Here is an 18,102-nt window from a genome sequence, read left to right on the forward strand (position 1 = left end):
GCCCCGCCCCGTGGACCCCTACGGCCTCCCGGCCCCGCCCACCCGCCCTTCCCTAGCATTGTCGCTGATCGATACTGTCAGTTATGCCGCGTTCCATTGTTTTTGTAGCTATTCTAATTGATAGTTGATTTCCCCGATTCACTGCCGTGTTACGATGCGATTACATTGCCATATTTCGCACGGTTCTTAACAAGAGCGGCAGGCTGGCCGGCGCAGGCACTTTTCCGAGCGGCCTTCCGAACCACAACAACTGCTGCGTTCCGGATTTACAGTAAGTACCAAGGCAGGGACAAACAATAAAGACGTGAACGGGGCACAAGACCAGAGGGAGAGAGACTTTACAACATAGTTATAGGATAAAGAGCAAATTGCCGGAGGGACCCAGCGGCGGAGATCCTTGATCCGGACTGAAGGAGGGAGATGGCCAGTACAGAGAGGCGAGAGGCCAGAGGCCAGATGGGGCAGGAGCTAGTAAGCGTTAGGAGCTGAGTGAGGAGGAGTAATAGAGTTGGGGGAGATGAGGGTTAAAATAATGACGGAAACTGGGAGTGTCAAGGTAGAGGCAACCCATCCACCGCTTGATCCCTTCCTCATCCAAGTCATTATTTTGTTATTTTAACCCCACACCAGTTCACCAGTTTGTTTCAACAAATAAAAAAAACAAATGAATAATGGACTGTGCCTGTTTCATGGACTAGAGAGGAAGATAGTTTAAGGTCCTGCTTCTGAACATTCACTGTGAAGTTGACATACGTCGAATTTACCGCCGATACTCAGTCTGGACTTGAGTGGGATCATGGTGCTGACCACAAAGCGTGCTTAATGCAGACTTGGTGAATTGCGGTACATCTCAGTCATGTATATTTTACATGGCTGTATAAATCAAGTACCAATATGACTCCATATATCATCCCCCCACCCTCGTTCATCAGTTTGCTTCAAATCCCCCCCTCAAACATCAATGTGACTCGGATATTACTGCCCGCGTGCCCTAATGGTGGACGGAGCAACAAAACTAACTTTTAAAATAAATGCAGCTTTGCCTCTCAGGGTCCAAATACAACTCCTTGTATTCCTGGAGCTCCAGCCACCACCTGTCCTGAAGCCCTCGTGCCTGGCAGTTTCTTCGTTGGGCCATTGAAAAAGAAAGAAAAAAAAATCGCACTTGTCAATTTAACCAAAGGTAAAATTCTTCTCCTTGGAAAAATGAAAATGCTGTATCTCATATTTTACAACTCTTTTACAAATTCCTGATTAAATGCACCTGAAGAGTGGTCAACAGACTGGGCATTATTTTCAAAATAGGAAGAAAATTCAGAAACCAGAGGTGCAATGGGACTATTATTGCTAGTTTAGGATTACCTCAAGGTTCACTTGCAGATTGTGTCAGTAGTAAAGGTTGCAAATGCAATGTTGACATTCATTTTGAGAGGACTAGAATATAAAAGCAAGAATATACAGCTGAGGCTTTATAAGGCATTGATCAGACCACATTTGGAAAACTGTGAGCCCCATAATCTAAGAAAGGATATGCTGGCCTTGAAGAGTGTTCAATGGAGATTCACAGAATTGATCTCAGGAATGAAAGGCTTAACATTAACAGTGTTTAACGTCTGAGCCTGTCCTCATTGGAGTTCATAAGGATGGGGGAGGGGAGGGGAAGAGGGACCCACTGGATTCTGAAAGGCCTGGATAGTGTGGACAAGGAGAGGATGTTTCCATTAGTAGGAAGAGTCTGGACCTGAGGATAGAACCTCAGAATAAAGGAAATTTCCTTTAAAACTGAGATGAAGAGGATTGTTTTTCAGCTGAAAAGTGGCAATTCTATGAAATTCATTGCCACAAAATGGCTGTGGAGGCCAAGGCCAAGAACCGAAAATGGGGGGAGTTTTAAAAAAAACAGCCTTAATTGAAAGGTAGTGCAGACTTGAAGGACTGAATAGCCTAATTCTGCTCCTTTGTGTTATGGTCTTATACCTTTGGAAAATTGAAATGCTTTCCTGACTCAACAGAGTTCAACTTTAGATGCAGATCTTCAGATGAGAAACCTGTTTTACCTCTTGGTCCCATATTTTTCTTCCTAACTTATTATCATTCTCAGAATCTGAATCAGGTTTAATATCTCTGGCATATGTCATGAAATTTGTTTTGCAGCAACAGTACATTGCAATATATGATTAAAAAAAGCTATAAATTACAGTAGTTACATTAAAAAAATGAAATTAGTGCAAAAGGAGAGCAAAAGAGTGGTGAGGTGGTGTACATGGCAGAAGGGAAGAAGCTGCTCCTGAAACTTCGAGTGTGTGTCTTCAGGCTCCTGTACCACCTCCTTGATCGTAGCAATGGGAAGAGGACGCGTCCTGGGTGATGGGGGTCCTTAATGAGCAGTACTGCCTTTTTGAGGCATTGGGTTTTGAAGGTGTCCCCGATGCTGGGAAGGCTATTGCCCACGATGGTTTACAACTTTCTGCAGATTTTTCTGTTCCTGGGCAGTGGCCGCCCCATACCAGACGGTGATGCAGCCAGTCAGAATGCTCTCCACGGTGCATCAGTAGAAATTTCCGAGGGTCTTTTTGTGGCAGACCAAGTCTCCTCAAACTCATAATGAAATGTAGCCACTGCCATGCCTTCTCTGTAATTACATGAATATGTTGGGCCCAGGATAGACTGTCAGAGATGTTGACACCTAGGAACTTGAAATTGCTCACCTTATTCACCTCTGATCTGCCGAAAAGTGTGTTCACTCTATTTCCTCTTTCTGATGTCCATAATGAATTCTTTAGTCTTACTGACATTGAGTGCAAGGTTGTTTCGACACCACTCAACCAGCTGATCGATCTCACTCCTGTATGCCTCCTTGTCACCATCTGAAATTCTGACAGCAAATTTATAGATGGCACTTGAGCTGTGCCTAGCCACACAGTTATGGGTATAGAAAGAGAGAAGAGCGGTGGATTAGGCATGAATCCTTGAGGTGCACCAGTCAGCAAGGAGGAGATGTTATTTCAGATACATGCTAACTATGGTCTCCTGACGAGGATCCAGTTGCAGAGGGAGGTAAAGAGGCCCACATTTTGGAGCTTGTTGATTAGAACTGAGGGTGTGATGGTGTTGAGCACTGAGGTGTAATCAGTAAACATCAGCTTGACACAAGTATTAGTATTGTCCAGGTGATTCCAAGGCTGAGTAGAAAGCCAGTGAGACTGCATCCATTGTGGACCTATTGTGGTGACAGGCAAATTGCAGCAGGTCCAGGTACTTGCTTAGGCAGGAGCTGATTCTGGCCATGACCAACCTCTCAAATCACATCATCAAAGTAGATGCGAACGCAACTGGGCAATGATCATTGAGGCAGCTCACCCTGCTCTTCTTGGGCTCTGATGTGATTGTCACCCTTTTGAAGTAAATGGGACCCTCCAACTGCAGCAGCGAGAGATTGGAGATGTCTTTGAACACTCTCACCAGCTGGTTGGCACAGGTTTTCAGTGTCCTACCAGGTACACCATCCGGGCCTCACACCTTGCGAAGGTTCAGCTTCTTGAAAGAAGTTCTGCTGTCTGCCTCTGAGAGAAAGATCATAGGGTCAGCAGATGCTACAGGGATTTGCAACGGTGTACAGTACTTTTATTCTCCCTTTCAAAGCGTGCATAAAAGGTATTGAACTCATCTGGGAGTGAAGCATCGCAGCCATTCATGATGTTAGGTTTCGTCTTGTGGGAAGTCCTCTGCCTCCCTTGACCAAACCCTCTTGCATGACATTCTCTCTTGCATTTGTACCTTCAACCCTTTGATATCAACATCTATAATGATAAAGCAGTTGATGTTTCCTACTGTCCAATCAAGTTGAGATTCATTGTCATAGGCATATAAACCCATGGTACAAGTGTCATACAAATTAGCTTTTTTATACAGCAGTTATATTAAAGAATGTTTTATAAGCTTTTGTTAACTGTTATTTATAGATTCTGCTGCCATGTCTCAGAGCATGTTGACAGGAATGGAGAACTCAGCCGTGACAGTGCTGAAGCGGGCTGTTGAATTGGACAATGATTCCCGTTTGCAAGATGCATTGATTTGCTATCAGGAAGGCATCCATCTTCTTATGGAAGTGTTGAAAGGTAGTAAAGCCTCTAAAGTTCGCTCTGCTGAAATATCATGAGTTCTAGAACTTCCAAAAAAAACTGCAAGTACTTTTCCTGCTCTTATGTTTTTCAGAACTAAAGTAAGTATTAATTATGAAAATACTTATTGTTGCACAAGCTAAATAAACCAAACACGAGTATCAACTGAGAAGTAGGAAAATAAATCAGAGACTAGTTTTATTTGTCACATGTACATTGAACCATCGAAACATACAATGAAATGCATTATTTGTGTCAACAACCAACACAGACCGAATATATAATTGGTGGGGCATGTAATAGGATCTATAAATGCACTATGCTAACCACTCCACTACTGTGATGCCCCAAATTACTTTTTAAAAAATAATGCAAAGGGTTCACTTTATTGTGTTATATGCTTATTGCCTTAATTGTTGCAATTGTTTTACAATTGCTTTTTTGATTGTTTAATGTATGAAATCTATATAGGATGTGATTCACAAGCATATTAGCCTTGGAAGTACAAGGCTTGAACCCTAATTTGTTAGCATGCCTCAACTAAGCCGGAGCAGAAGAATTAACTGCAACATGTCTTGGGTTAAAAGAGGAATGCACAATGCATTTCAAGCAGGTGGTAACACTGATCCTCACATTGAAAGGTCTAATGTTTAAAGTAAAAGTGGTCTCGATCATATGACAATATAATCAAATCGTCTTTCAATTTTCAATGATGGATGAACACCTGGGTAAGATAAATAAGGGTTGTAAAACCTATGTAACCAAAAGCAAGCATGAGTCATCCACTTAAATCACAGAGGAATAGAAACTGAATGTAAACTGCTCATACGGCTAATGTCATGACTGCCGGACTAATTTGTTTGTTTTAATAGCTACAAAAGATGAAGCAAAAAAAGTCCATTATCGAAAGAAGATAACAGACTACATGGATCGAGCAGAAAAAATTAAAGAACGGCTGAATTACCTCAAAGAAAGTAACTATTTTTGCAGTCATTGTTGTAAGTCCCACATTTGACGTATTTTCTCATGCCAGATGTAATCTTTGAATACATTTTTTTGTCTTAATCAATTCAAAAAGATAGAATGGTTAATCAGTTGTCTGAGCTGTTACATTGTCATACAGAAAAGGAAAAGTCCAATAGTCGACTGCTGGTAAGGGCTGATTTAACAGATCTCATCTGGGAACAGACTAAATACAATCACAATATCCCCTGGTGAGGGGAAAAGTACCAACCAAATTCTCCATTCCAGTTCACTGCGCTGGAAAAGCAATGATAAACTTAAGCTTGGCTGATGTATACACTGGGCTAAGAAAATAGTATAGGCTTACACACAGAAACATTGGAATTACATGGTAGCATGGATTACTTATTCCAAATGCTTATTTTTTGAAAGGGAGAGGAAAACACGAGAAAATTCAAAGAAATAAACCACCTGAATTGTGTTTCAGAATTAGGTAGTACAGTTGTGTCAATATTTCAACAGCCTTAATGATGTATTACCGATCAATGTTATGTTTTCTTCCCCTCCCACCCCCAAAAGAAAATAGCAAAACATTTTGGTGGAGCCTCCTTGTGTTTTGCCCATACAGAATATGACAAAGAAATTAAAGCATTTATCTCAATTAAGCAATCTATTTAGCTCATGTGACAGATTCATGCTTTACACAAGTCTTTTATTGCCCCCGTATGAAATCATATTCTTGCAATCTTTATTTATTTTATTTACTGAGCTACAGCGTGGAACAGGCCCTTTGATCCCTTCAAGCCACTCCACCCAGCAACCCCCAATTTAATCCTAGCCAACTCACGGGACAATTTACAATGACCAATTAACCTACCAACGGGTACATCTTTGGACTGTGGCAGGAAACCAGAACAACCGGAGGAAACCCACACGGTCACGGGGAGAATGTACAAGCTCCTTACAGGCAGTGGTGGGAATTTGAACACAGGTCACCTGTACTGTAAAGCATTGTGCTAACCACTACACTACCATGCCACCCACTGACACATTTAAATAGTTTCTTCCTGTCTGCATCTGTGTTAATTATCTCACCTGCTCTCTGTGGCAGTGAGGTTCACATTCATAGAAAGTGGTCATCAGTCTATCAAAGCAATACTGTCAAAATCTTTATTTACTCTCATTGTTCAGTTTGAAGTAAATGGCTTCTTACTTTAAAGCACTTTGTGTGCTTATGCTGGTAGTTTTAAAATATGAGTGATGCTGTTTGGGTTTTCCCAGTCACTACCACTTAATCTCTGTTCCTTTTTGGCATCCTGTATCAAAGTCATAGTGCAGTAAAATTTTACTTTCACCAGTTAGGTGAGAATTAGAGCGTTTAAGGCAGTAACTTGAAATATTTGCCTTTATCAGCTGAGACAGAATATGTTGGGTGGTCAGTTTGGATCTGCATAAAGCGATAGACTGCTTCACATTACCGTGGATTATATAGTAAGTGGCAACCCTACTCACGTTGTAACATGTTCTTGCTCTCCAAGTCCTGTGACAGTACTCTATACGATATACTTAATAGGCCAATGTAAGTTTCACACAACTTTTACTTTTCCATCCTACACTATGGGAATGAACTTGGTGCTTTTATTTAAAAGGATTGCACTAAAATTAAGCTGCATCACAGTTTTATTGATCTGTGCACCTGCACCCCAAATCCCTCTTCTTTCCCATTCAGTCACACTTTTCAAAGAGAATGCAATCTCCTGAATCTTCATACGAGTGGGAATACAATTTAATGTGAGAAACAACGAGAAAAATATTTCTAGCTGTTTGTTTAAAATGGAGTAAAGGCTTTAGTCGATATTTGTGGCTACTTAATAGCCAAGCACAGAACGGAATGCAATTGTACCCAGTCCAGACCAATTAATGGGACAGACTTCCTTTTCTACAGAATATTAATACATTGTATTTCATTTTAATTTCCAGAATGTTTTTAAAATCTGAAATAAAGTTCAGAAACTGCTATTGTAGTATTCTCTAAATATTCAGTAGCGGTTCTTGATGATGTCTTTTTCAGTAAAATTACCTCGTGAAATGGTAGCTTTGTTACCTCGTAAGATTTTGAAAAAACAGATTTCTTCCTGATTTAAAAACTACTGCATCTTCAAACAAGGGTATGGTTAATTGTCATAAAAGGTTGGCTCTGTGCAGTTTAGTTTGGACATGTTTTTCTCGTGAATAATTCAAAAGTAATCATCTTAAAAATTAACACACACAAAATGCTGGAGAAACTCAGCAAGTCAGGCAGCACCTATGGAAAGGAATAAATTCTGAACTTGTGTCGGTACATCTTGACTCCATTTTATCCCCTTCAGTCCCTTCCCATATACAGCTACATCCATTACATTTCACACATTCTCGATCTCTCCAACAACTTACAATTCCCTGTTCCTGATTGGCTCATTTTCACTATGGATGTCCAATCCCTATACTCTATCCCTCCGCCCCCCCCCCCCCCCATCAAGAAGGCCTTAAAGCCCTCCACTTCTTTATCAACTCCGGACCCATCCAGCACCTCCCTCCTCTATCTGGCAGAACTGGTCCTCCCACTCAACGATTTCTCTTTCGGCTCCTCCCACTTTCTCCAAACCCAAGGTATAGCCATAGGCAACCACATGGGCCGCAGCTATCCCTGCCTTTTCATTGGCCATGTGGAACAGTCCATGTTCCCAGCCTTCACCGGTTATGCTCCCAAACTGTTTCTGTGCTACACTGATAACTGCATTGGTGCTGCTTCATGCTCCCATTGCTGAACTCGTCAATTTCATCAACTTTGCCTCCAACTTCCATCGTCCTTAAATTCATTTGATCAGCTTCTAAAATCTCTCTCTCCTCAATCTGTCTACCTCCATTTCTAGGGACAAACTGTCTCAAAGAAATCTACTGATCGTCACAGGTGTCTTTTGACTATACTTCTTCCTACCCAGTCGCCTGTAAAAATGCCATTCCCTTTTCTCAATTCCTTCGTCTCCACTGCATTTGTTCTCAGAATGAGATTTCCTCCTTCTTCAATGAACAGGGTTTCCTTTCGTTGTTCACCATTGATGCTGCCCTCACCTGCATCTCCTCCATTTCCCGGACATCCACCCTCACCTCACCTTCCCGCTGCATTAACAGTGATAGATTTTCTCTTGTCCTTTTCTAACACCTGATGAGCCTCCCCACCCAGCGCTTCATTCTCTGCAACTTCCACCACCTTCAATAGCATCCTAACATATCTTTACTCCTCTTCCCCTCAACTCTCTGCTTTCCATGGGAGTCCTTTTCTCCATGATTCACTAGTTCAGTCATCCCTCCCCACTATTCTCCCTCCCAGCCCTTATCCCTGCAAGCAGGAGAAGTGCTCACTTGTCCGTTCACCTCCTCCATCCCCTACATTCAGGGCCCAAACAGTCCTTCCAGGAGAGACAACACTTCAGCTGCAAATCTCTTGAGGTAGTTTACTGTATCTGGTGCTCCTAATGTACCCTCCTGTACATCGATGACACCCAGTGTAGAGTGGGAAACTGCTTTGTCAAGCATTTTCATTCCATCCACAACAACCAAGATTTCCTGGTGGTCAACCATTTTAATTCCAATCCCTATTTCAATTCTAACATGATGGTCCATGGCCCCCTCTACTGCAACGATGAGGCTACTCTCAGGTTGGATGAGTAACACCTCATTCCATCTCAGTAGCTTCCAGCCTGAAAGCATGAATATTGATTTCTCTAACCTCTGTTAATTTTCCCCCTGCCCCTCTTCCATTCTCCACTCTGACTGCCCTCTTACCTCTTCTCTTCTCCTCACATCCCTATCACTTCCCCCTGGTGCACCTCCTCCTTCCCTTTCTCCCATGGTCCACTCTCCTCTCCTATCAGATTCCTCCTTCTTCAGCACTTTACCTTTTCCACCTATCACATCCCAGCTTCTCACTGCATCCCCTCCTCCCTCACCTTCTTATTTGAATTCTTCCCCCTTCTATTCCAGCCTGATGAATGGTCTCAGCCTGAAACAGTGACTGTTTTTCCTTTCCATAGATGCTGCCTGACTTGCTGTTTCTCCAGCATTTTGTGTGTGTTGCTGTGGATTAACAGCATCTACATCATTTTATCTTAAAATTTAAACTGTTATAAAGAATTTTAATCCAGATACAAAAATGGAAATTGTTTTGTGTACAGAATATTTACTGTAAATTATAAGGTAGCCACGATAATGTAGTGGTTAGCGTGACGCTAATACAGCTCGTTGGAGTTTAATTCCAACATCATCTGTGAGAAGTCTATACGTCTTCCCTGTGGAATGTGTGGGGTTTCTCCAGGTCCTCTGGTTTCCTCCTCCAGTCCCAAGACAGCCCAGTTAGAAAACTGTCCTCTGATTAGTCTCCGATTAAATTGGAATTGCTGGACAGCACAGCTTGAAGTGCCAGAGAAAGCTATTCTGCACTGTTAATTAATAATAAATAAATTCCAAGCCTTCAAGCTCCTTGTTAAAGTGAAACTCCCATGTTTCTGTGGTTTCATATTTACACTTAATTAAATACTGAATTTTAAATTTTCATTATTGCAGAATTTTTTATTTGGAAGTTAAAATATGCTAGTTCATTAAATATAAATCTAAAACATGCCTAAAAGATGATAAAAATTGTGTTTATATAATCTTGTACTACCTTTCTGTATTTTAGAAGGAAAATATCATGAGCAGATCAAAATTCCAGAAGATGCTACTGGATTTAGTTACGAAAAGTTGTTCAAACCATACCTGGATTCTTTTGTTACTGAGGTCTGGGTAGAAGATCCGTACATCAGGCATGTTCATCAGGTGACAATCATCCTAGTGTATCATTAAAACATCTTGTTGCCTTGCAAGTTTTGTCTTAATTTGTAAACAAGGTCACCATTTCTGTATTTTGTCCCATTCAGGTTGTTGAATATCCAAATCTAAATATTTTACAAATATTCAAATCTGTTCAGACAAAAATAGACTAAGAAATTGAAGTATACTACTTTTAAACTTAATTGCAATTTTAACTTTACAATCTACATAACCAATACTCATTTCATGGCATTTATTTTTTAGCTGTACAACTTCCTGAGATTCTGTGAGATGCTTATAAAAGGACCTTGCAGTGTGAAAACTATCCATCTGCTGACTTCACTTGATGTACGTAATTTACAGCGATTCATTGTGTTAGGGCTAGGAGACCATGGTTTTCATTGCAAGTTTGTAATTAATTTAGTACACAACTACAGCTAGATTGCTGCAGGTACATTATTAAAGGTGCTAACTGTACCTGTGTGGGGTTTTACAATTCATTTACTCTACTTTGAAAGTATCTTTCTTTTTGTGGAAAGGGATGTTTATATTCACACTTTTCCAGATTTACTTCTACTTTGTGTACTTCACAACCTCAGCTGTTTTAATGTGATGTTGATCAAGGAGAAATTTCCAAAGGAATAAGTTAAAATTTCAGCAGTAATGACTTGTCTGTGGAGATTAACTTCATTTGGTCAGAGCTACACTCCTGTTAGATCCAAGAACAGACCTTGTCTTTTAACCACACAAGGTGCACTCCCTGGGGCAAACATCTCTTTAACTAATCATTAAGTTATCTGAAAGCCAGAAAATAATTTTTAAAAATACTTAACATTGTTTTTGCATAACTAATATGAAACTAAGCTACCTTTGCCTCTTTTGTATATTAGCTATTGGCTAATTTTATAAGGGCATAAATTGGAACCTTTGAGCAGATTTCTTATATCCACAGTTATGGAATAAGAATGCTACAAAAGGACAAATTACAGAAAGGAGGAAAAATATTTTAAGGCGATGCCAAAATTATAACTATTAACTTATTTTTATGATTCCAAGTCTTAATTTATTGGGATCTTACATATAGTATTGTTAATGCTATTTCTAAAATACTTGTATCAGATTTTTTAAACTATAATTATGATATATATTCTTTAATTTAATCTATTCAATTTTAGGATGGTAATAACTCGCAGCAGACCAGTGGTCTTGAGGAAATAAAACAGTCATTGCAGAGTTACAAGATAATGTTGGAGATAAAATATTCCTCGTCAATACATGATCGAGAAATCAGGTAAATTATTTGTAGTTTTTTTTTGTAAGAAATCGAAATTTTACTTTGTCACTCCTAGTGTTATTTTGCTCTTGTTAATAGGTCTCAGTATTCTTTAGAATCAGAATCAGGTTTAGTATCATCCGCATATGTCATGAAATTTGTTAACTTTACAGCAGCAGTACAATGAGATATATAATGTAACTCAGTTGGTTTTTCTCTATATTTATTTGTTATATATGTTCGTATATTATATATAGGCATCCCTTAGTCTCATGAGACCATGGATTTACGTCTTGGAAGGTTTCCAGGGCGCAGGCCTGGGCAAGGTTGTATGGAAGACCAGCAGTTGTCTATGCTGCAAGTCTCCCCTCTCCACGCCACCGATGTTGTCCAAGGGAAGGGCATTAGGACCCATACAGCTTGGCACCAGTGTCGTCACAGAGCAATGTGTGGTAAAGTGCCTTGCTCAAGGACACACATGCTGCCTCAGCCAAGGCTCAAACTAGCAACCTTTGAATCACTAGACGAACGCCTTAACCACTTGGCCACGCGCCAACACGTGTGTATATATCTTTCTATTAAATAGTTAAAATAAGTAGTGCAAAAAAAATTTTTTGAGACAGTGGAGATTCCTTCCTAATATTTGTGCCTCCAAAGAAGCTAATAACATTGATCTAGATCTATCTAATAAGAACTAAGATTTGATCCTGCCATTACATCATTATAAACAAGAATTCACATTTGTATAGCTTTTGGAATGACAAGGACAATGAACCTTAAAATAATAAATGGATTGAACTCGATTAAAAGGCAATGGAATTAGATTCATTAATGACTTTCCTAAAACAATTAGGTAGCAAGGGAAAAAGATTTGTGGGTTTGATACAAGAGAGGAAGAGTGAAAGTAAGCGGCTTGCTCAAAAGTGAGGAAGATTTGATGATCCAATTGTCTTCCTGCATTATTGAACTATTTTAGACTGCCTTGAGTGTTACAAGCACTTAACTGCTATGATTCAATCTTTGATTCAATCAGACAAATTAGCTGCTCTCTTGAAGACATAAGAAAATTAATATCCACCACCCAACTGCCACTGTATTCCAAATACTTTTAATTCTCAGTTACAGCAGGAAAATAGGGACACTGACAATTCCTTTTAATCCTGGTGTAGACCACTCATCAGGTCACTTCAGTGAACAGTAAAATACAGAGGAAGCAAAAGACAATTATGGAAAACATACAGCAGGGCAGGCAGCTTACAGGGAATAAGAATGAGTTAACATTTTAGATTGATTACATGCAAGCAAATCATTCAAGGTATCAAACTGAAGAGCTAACTTTATTCTTTCTGTACACATGCTGGCAGTCTGTTGTGCATTTTCAGTTTTTACGCTAATGGAGAACGACCAAGGTGCTTGTGTGCAGACAAGGTTCTTCAGGTCATCCTATAGAGCAGTGGAGTACCACAGCACAGAAATAGACCATCTGGCCCTTCCGGTCCGCGCCAAGCTGTTATTCTGCCTCGTCTCATTGACCTGCACTTGGACCATAGCATCTATTTCCCTTCCACTCATGTACCTCTCCAGATGCCTCTTAAATGTTCTACTGAACCTGCGTCCATCACTTCCACTTTCACCCTTAATCTATGACGTCTAGTTCTAGTCTCACCCAACCTCTGGAAAAAGCTTGCTATGGAAACTAAAACTACTTTGTTAAAGATTAGTTTTATTTGTCACGTGTACATTGAAACAGATAGTGAAATGTGTTGTTTGCGTCAACGACCAATGCAATTGAGATGTGCTGAAGTTAGACTGTAAGTCGTTGAGCATCTAGCACCAACATAACATGCCCAAAACTCACTAACCCTAACTCATATGTCTATGGAATGTGGGAAGAAATTGGAGCAGACAGAGGAAACTCCTTACAGACAGCGATGGGAATTGAACCCCCATCACATAGCTGGCACTTTAATAGTGTTACGCTAACTGCTACACTACTGGGCTGCACTCACAGTATTGATATCATCTGTTCAATATGTACTGTAATAGCATTTAATTATATTAATACATGGACTTTAGCTATGTTTTTCTACATTAAGTAGATTTCTGTACAAGGTAATAATTAGATGTTATTGACATATTGCTTCTATCTTTGTAATCCCTTCAGCAACCTTTAACGTGAAATGAATGTAGGCTAATGGAAGTAATATATCCCACATTATAAATTGTAGAAAATAACTTCTAGAATGTGATTGGAATATTTACAGGTTTCCTATTTTATTTTCTAAATGTAAAGTAAATCTCTTATAATCAATGTTTTGATGTTCTTTGTGCCAGAACATTAAGTATACATTTTAAATTACTCTTCAGAAAGCTACCTTTTTAAAATAAAAAGTATGTAATTGTAATATTTTTATTCATGCTAGATTCAACAATGGGTTAATGATCAAGATTGGAAGAGGATTAGATTACTTTAAAAAAACACAGGTTTGTTTCTTGAAGGAAGGCTGACCATCAAAGAATACAATTTCTAATTAAACTGAATGCTCATATTTCTACATATTTTGGGTCGGCTATTTAGCAGAAATTTATCATTCTTTAAAATTTGACTTATAGCTGACGGCCTGATTTTCTTTTTCTGCCTTTAGCAGCAACTAGTGGTTGAGAAATGGAACTTCATGCTAACACTGATTTCAAAACCAGGTTTATCAAAAGGAGTTGTAGCACGTCCTGCAGAATTTATTTGGACTGCAGTCCCAGATTTTCATTTTGCATGCATGTATTCAAGGAGCTACTGTTCTGTGTCAAATATTGCTTTCAAAATAATGGCACTGTATTATTTGAGAAGAGATAACTACATTTACAAAAAAAGACTATTGTTTAGGATGAGACTTTATTCAGAATGAGACTTGGGGTACGAGTTCAAACAGGGAGGTAAACAGCAATGGGGATGATGTAGACAGACAGGCAGGATCATGCTGATGGTTAGCCAACAGGAGTGTAGAATACCAGCAAATAACAATCACGGAGGGAGGGGGGCACTGGAAACACTACCCTTAGTTTCTAATGTCTGCTGTGCACTAGTAACCACATTACCACAAATCATGGGACTAGCATGGGGAAGACCAACTCAAAGGTTGGGTTAAGCATGATCCACCCTAATGAATCACGTTGGAGTTTTGAATCCTGATCAAAGCATCAATGATACCAGGACAGATTTACCCTGAACAAATAACACATAATAGAAATGGAATGGACAGTGCAGGGAAAGATAAGCTAATTAATATGCAAATGTCAGTACGGAACATGTTTAGCTTATGCATAAGATTGTCCGCTGTTGAACTGGACAAACTTCTATTCTTCTGTAATGTGCCCATTTTTCCTATGATGCCAATGCAGCCATAGGGTAAAATTATGTCTTTTATTTCAGCAAGAAAGCAGACTTCATGGAAAGCAACTCTGCTTTCTCTGCATAGTGAAGTCCTTATTTCTAATTCCTTGTGATATGATTAGTTGACTTGTATCCCATGATTGACTGGGAGAAACCTTACTTTTCAGTTGTACCTTGATGCAGGTTATGAACAAGACATTAGAGGAGGCAGATCAGGTAATGGTCAGAAGCATTTAGTAAGGGAGATAAGAAATAAATCCATCAGAATTATCAAGAAGCACACCTGAAAGGCAAGGATCTCTGGCAGCATGAAAGAATATATCTACTTCAAATTTTATTTATAAAATGTTTTATTTCTAAATTAATTACGATGTATTTCAAAGCTTTTTAGGCATAGAACAAACATTTAAAAATTAAACAATCTCTTTCGCCATTATTTTTTTTATTGCAAAATGTTTAGTATGTCCCAGAATGTGTCATATCTCCCTGGCATTTGAGTGTGAGGAATATATTTTACAGTAACTGACTTGTGTAATCTAGTTAACCTTAAGATCAGTTGCTTCCATCCTATTACTTTCATGGGTTAATTTAAACATTTGTTTTGGAACATCTCTCTCATCAATTTTGCTGGTGGTTGATACAAGTTTGGTTCCACTAAAGTTACTGTCTGATTGCAATTTAAGTCACTTCCTTATGGGTTGGCTGATTCAGTGCCAATAACAATATTCCATTCTAATGTGAAGCTCTGTTTATTGCATGTGCTTTCTCCATTATTCTGATGTACTAAGCAAGCATGTTGTGGAGAATTAATAGGCAACGTAAGTAAAATATAAACTGTTAGAAGTCAGCAGGTTTGACTGTATCTGTGAAGGCAAAAGAGTGGTTGATAATTTGGGTCAAGACCCTCCATCAGGACTGAGTGTAGAGTGAAGACAGCTGGTGTATAGAAGTAAAAAGGAAGGGTAAGGCAAAGGCTGGTAGGTGACATATAAAATGAGATTTCAGGGCCGGGGGTGATGGGGAGAGACAGCTAAGAGAGGGAGTGGGGATTGTTGAAACAGAGGCTGGTAGGTGATAGGTGGAACTAGGCAATAGAGGGTGATGGATAACAGAACCAGATGCTTGAGGGGAAAGGAAAGGTTGAGGTAGACAGACACCCCAATAGTTTGAACATTTCATTTAACAAATTCCCTGTGCTTTTTATGCAGTCACCAATCCAACTACAGTAGAGTTTATCCCCACCACCACCATCTCCACCCTCATTACCAAGATTAATCACTCTGTCCATCTGCTCATCATCCACATACCTCTATGGGTTTCTTCTTCCTTGGTTCACTTTTCCTGTCATTCACCTTCCTTCCCCCCCAACCCCAGCCCACTCAGTCTGGTGCCATCTGCTCATACCTCCCTTATCTGGTTCCACTTATTACCTATAGCCTCTATTCTTCCCTCCCTCACCTGGCTCCTCTGTTTAAAATTTTCTTCCTTTTCTTTATTTATGTTTCTGCTTATTGCCTACCAGCCTCTGTCTCTACTCTTTTCTCCCTCATCTGGCTCCACCTTCTTAAAATTTTCTTTACGCAAACAACAGGAATTCTGCAGATGCTGGAAATTCAAGCAACACACATCAAAGTTGCTGCTTGGCCTGCTGCGTTCACCAGCAACTTTGATGTGTGTTGCTAAAATTTTCTTTATTTGTGTTTCCACTTATCACCTAGCAGCCTCTTGTTGTTACCCAGCCCATCATCCACCCCACCCCCCACATTTGGTTCCATCTATCAGCTACTAAACTGTTTCACCCTTCCTCAATTCTATATATAGGCTTTCTTCTCTCTACATTCTGTCTTGACCTGAAACATGAAACATTCCTTTGTCTCCACAGGTGCTGCTGACCTGCTGAGTTCTTCCAGCAATTTATCATTTTTTGCTCCGGATTCCATCATTTGCAGCCTCTTGTGTCTTCCAATAACCTGCCTTATTTCCATAAGACATAGGAGCAGAATTGGGCCATTTGGCCCATTGAGTCTGCTCCACCATTCAATCATGGCTGATCTTTTTTCCTCCCCCCCCCCCACCTCCTCAGCCCCACTCCCCATAACCTTTGATGCCATGTCCAATCAAAAACCTATCAACCTCTGCCTTAAATATGACATGGCCTCCACAGCCGCCCGTGGTAACAAATTTCGAAGTACATTGAAAAGGCAGTACTTAGTTTTTTCATGAAAGATATGATGTAATAATGCAAAGTATATACAATCCAACAAAGGTGAAATTGAACAATATCCCCTTGTACATCCAAGACCTGACTTCTATCAGACACATCTTCCAATATTCAGAGATATATGCAAATCAAAGATTTCCCAACACAGGATATCACCTATTTTCCTGGATACTCAGTATACAAATTATATCTTGTATTTGATTTTGTGTAACTAATCAATTTTTACCCAAGGGTATGTTGATAATTTTTTTTAAATTCAAAATAACTGTTTCTGCAAATCATCAACCATCCTAGTTTCATTTGGTGTATTTAGCTAAATCATTTGGGCAACCTGACACATCAAGTGCATAAAGGAGAAATTAGTGAGGTTTTAAATGATAAATGGAGGAAAGAATAGCAAAGAAGAGGGGAGAAAATAAAAATAACCATGAGCAATCTGATAACCACCAAATTGGTGATTGAGACAATTTGGTCAATTTATCACAAAACTGTCTCTTTAAATCAAAAGTACTAAAAATGGTGAGATTTTATTTTATTTTAAGCTAACAAATAATTTTAAAGATAATTTTCATGTTTTGTCTCCAGGGCCGATTTTCCATTGGTTACTGTGATTTTGACCTGAGACACTGTCATGAAACTACAGTCGACATTTTCCATATCAAGCATACAAAGAATTCATAATTAGGAGAAACGACTATTCTGATGATTTTATTACTGTTATGGTTGAAAGTTATGTTTAAAAGATTTAAATATTTTGTAATTATTAAGTTACTATCACTTGAATACTTGGCACACTGAAGAAGTGATTTCTTATCATGACAATAAACTGAAGATACTGAATATAACAATTTTTCTGTTTTTGCTTTGAACATTTAATAGTTTAGTTTACACGTGATAACAGTTTTGTCTTACAGCTCCATGTTAATGTTTGGCTACTATACACACATACTTTGTGCACAAGCAGTACTGTAAGGAATGAACAATTTTAATAAGATTGATTACAACAATGCTGGAAATTGATCACATGCTGTTCCAAAAGCATTAATTTCATTTGCTATACATTCTCAGGTCAGCTTTACACAACGTGTACAATACAAAAATATTAAATGCATATTCATATTTAATCTGCATACATGCAGCAATTTAACAAAGGTGGTAACAATGACCACAGATCATAGTTAAAGAAAAACGGCAGGTCTTCAGAAGACTCTCAATTGGCCTGTATTTTCCTTGCTCAACTAAGACTTTGTTTTGATAGTTTAATTTTTCATGTCTCCATTTCTAATAG

General features: G+C 39.2%; 1 protein-coding gene across 6 annotated transcripts; it reads left to right on the forward strand.

The window, feature by feature from the left end:
- The first annotated feature begins 44 nt into the window (after nt 1-44).
- On the forward strand, nt 45-17,653 carry mitd1 (MIT, microtubule interacting and transport, domain containing 1). Of its 6 annotated transcripts, none has more exons than XM_072263283.1 (9): nt 45-271; nt 1,038-1,183; nt 3,963-4,118; nt 4,994-5,095; nt 9,802-9,938; nt 10,197-10,280; nt 11,108-11,223; nt 13,629-13,689; nt 17,400-17,653. In XM_072263283.1, the coding sequence occupies exons 3-9, from the start codon at nt 3,974-3,976 to the stop codon at nt 17,493-17,495; spliced, it is 741 nt and encodes a 246-aa protein (XP_072119384.1). In that variant the 5' UTR covers nt 45-271; nt 1,038-1,183; nt 3,963-3,973; the 3' UTR covers nt 17,496-17,653. The 6 variants fall into 6 exon arrangements, with proteins under 6 accessions (XP_072119384.1, XP_072119386.1, XP_072119388.1 ...); XM_072263285.1 differs by having other exon boundaries at nt 1,051-1,183; XM_072263287.1 differs by lacking the exon at nt 13,629-13,689.
- Nucleotides 17,654-18,102: the final 449 nt, after the last annotated feature.

Source organism: Mobula birostris, chromosome 7, assembly GCF_030028105.1.
Source record: "Mobula birostris isolate sMobBir1 chromosome 7, sMobBir1.hap1, whole genome shotgun sequence".
In the NCBI taxonomy this organism is placed as follows: domain Eukaryota; kingdom Metazoa; phylum Chordata; class Chondrichthyes; order Myliobatiformes; family Myliobatidae; genus Mobula; species Mobula birostris.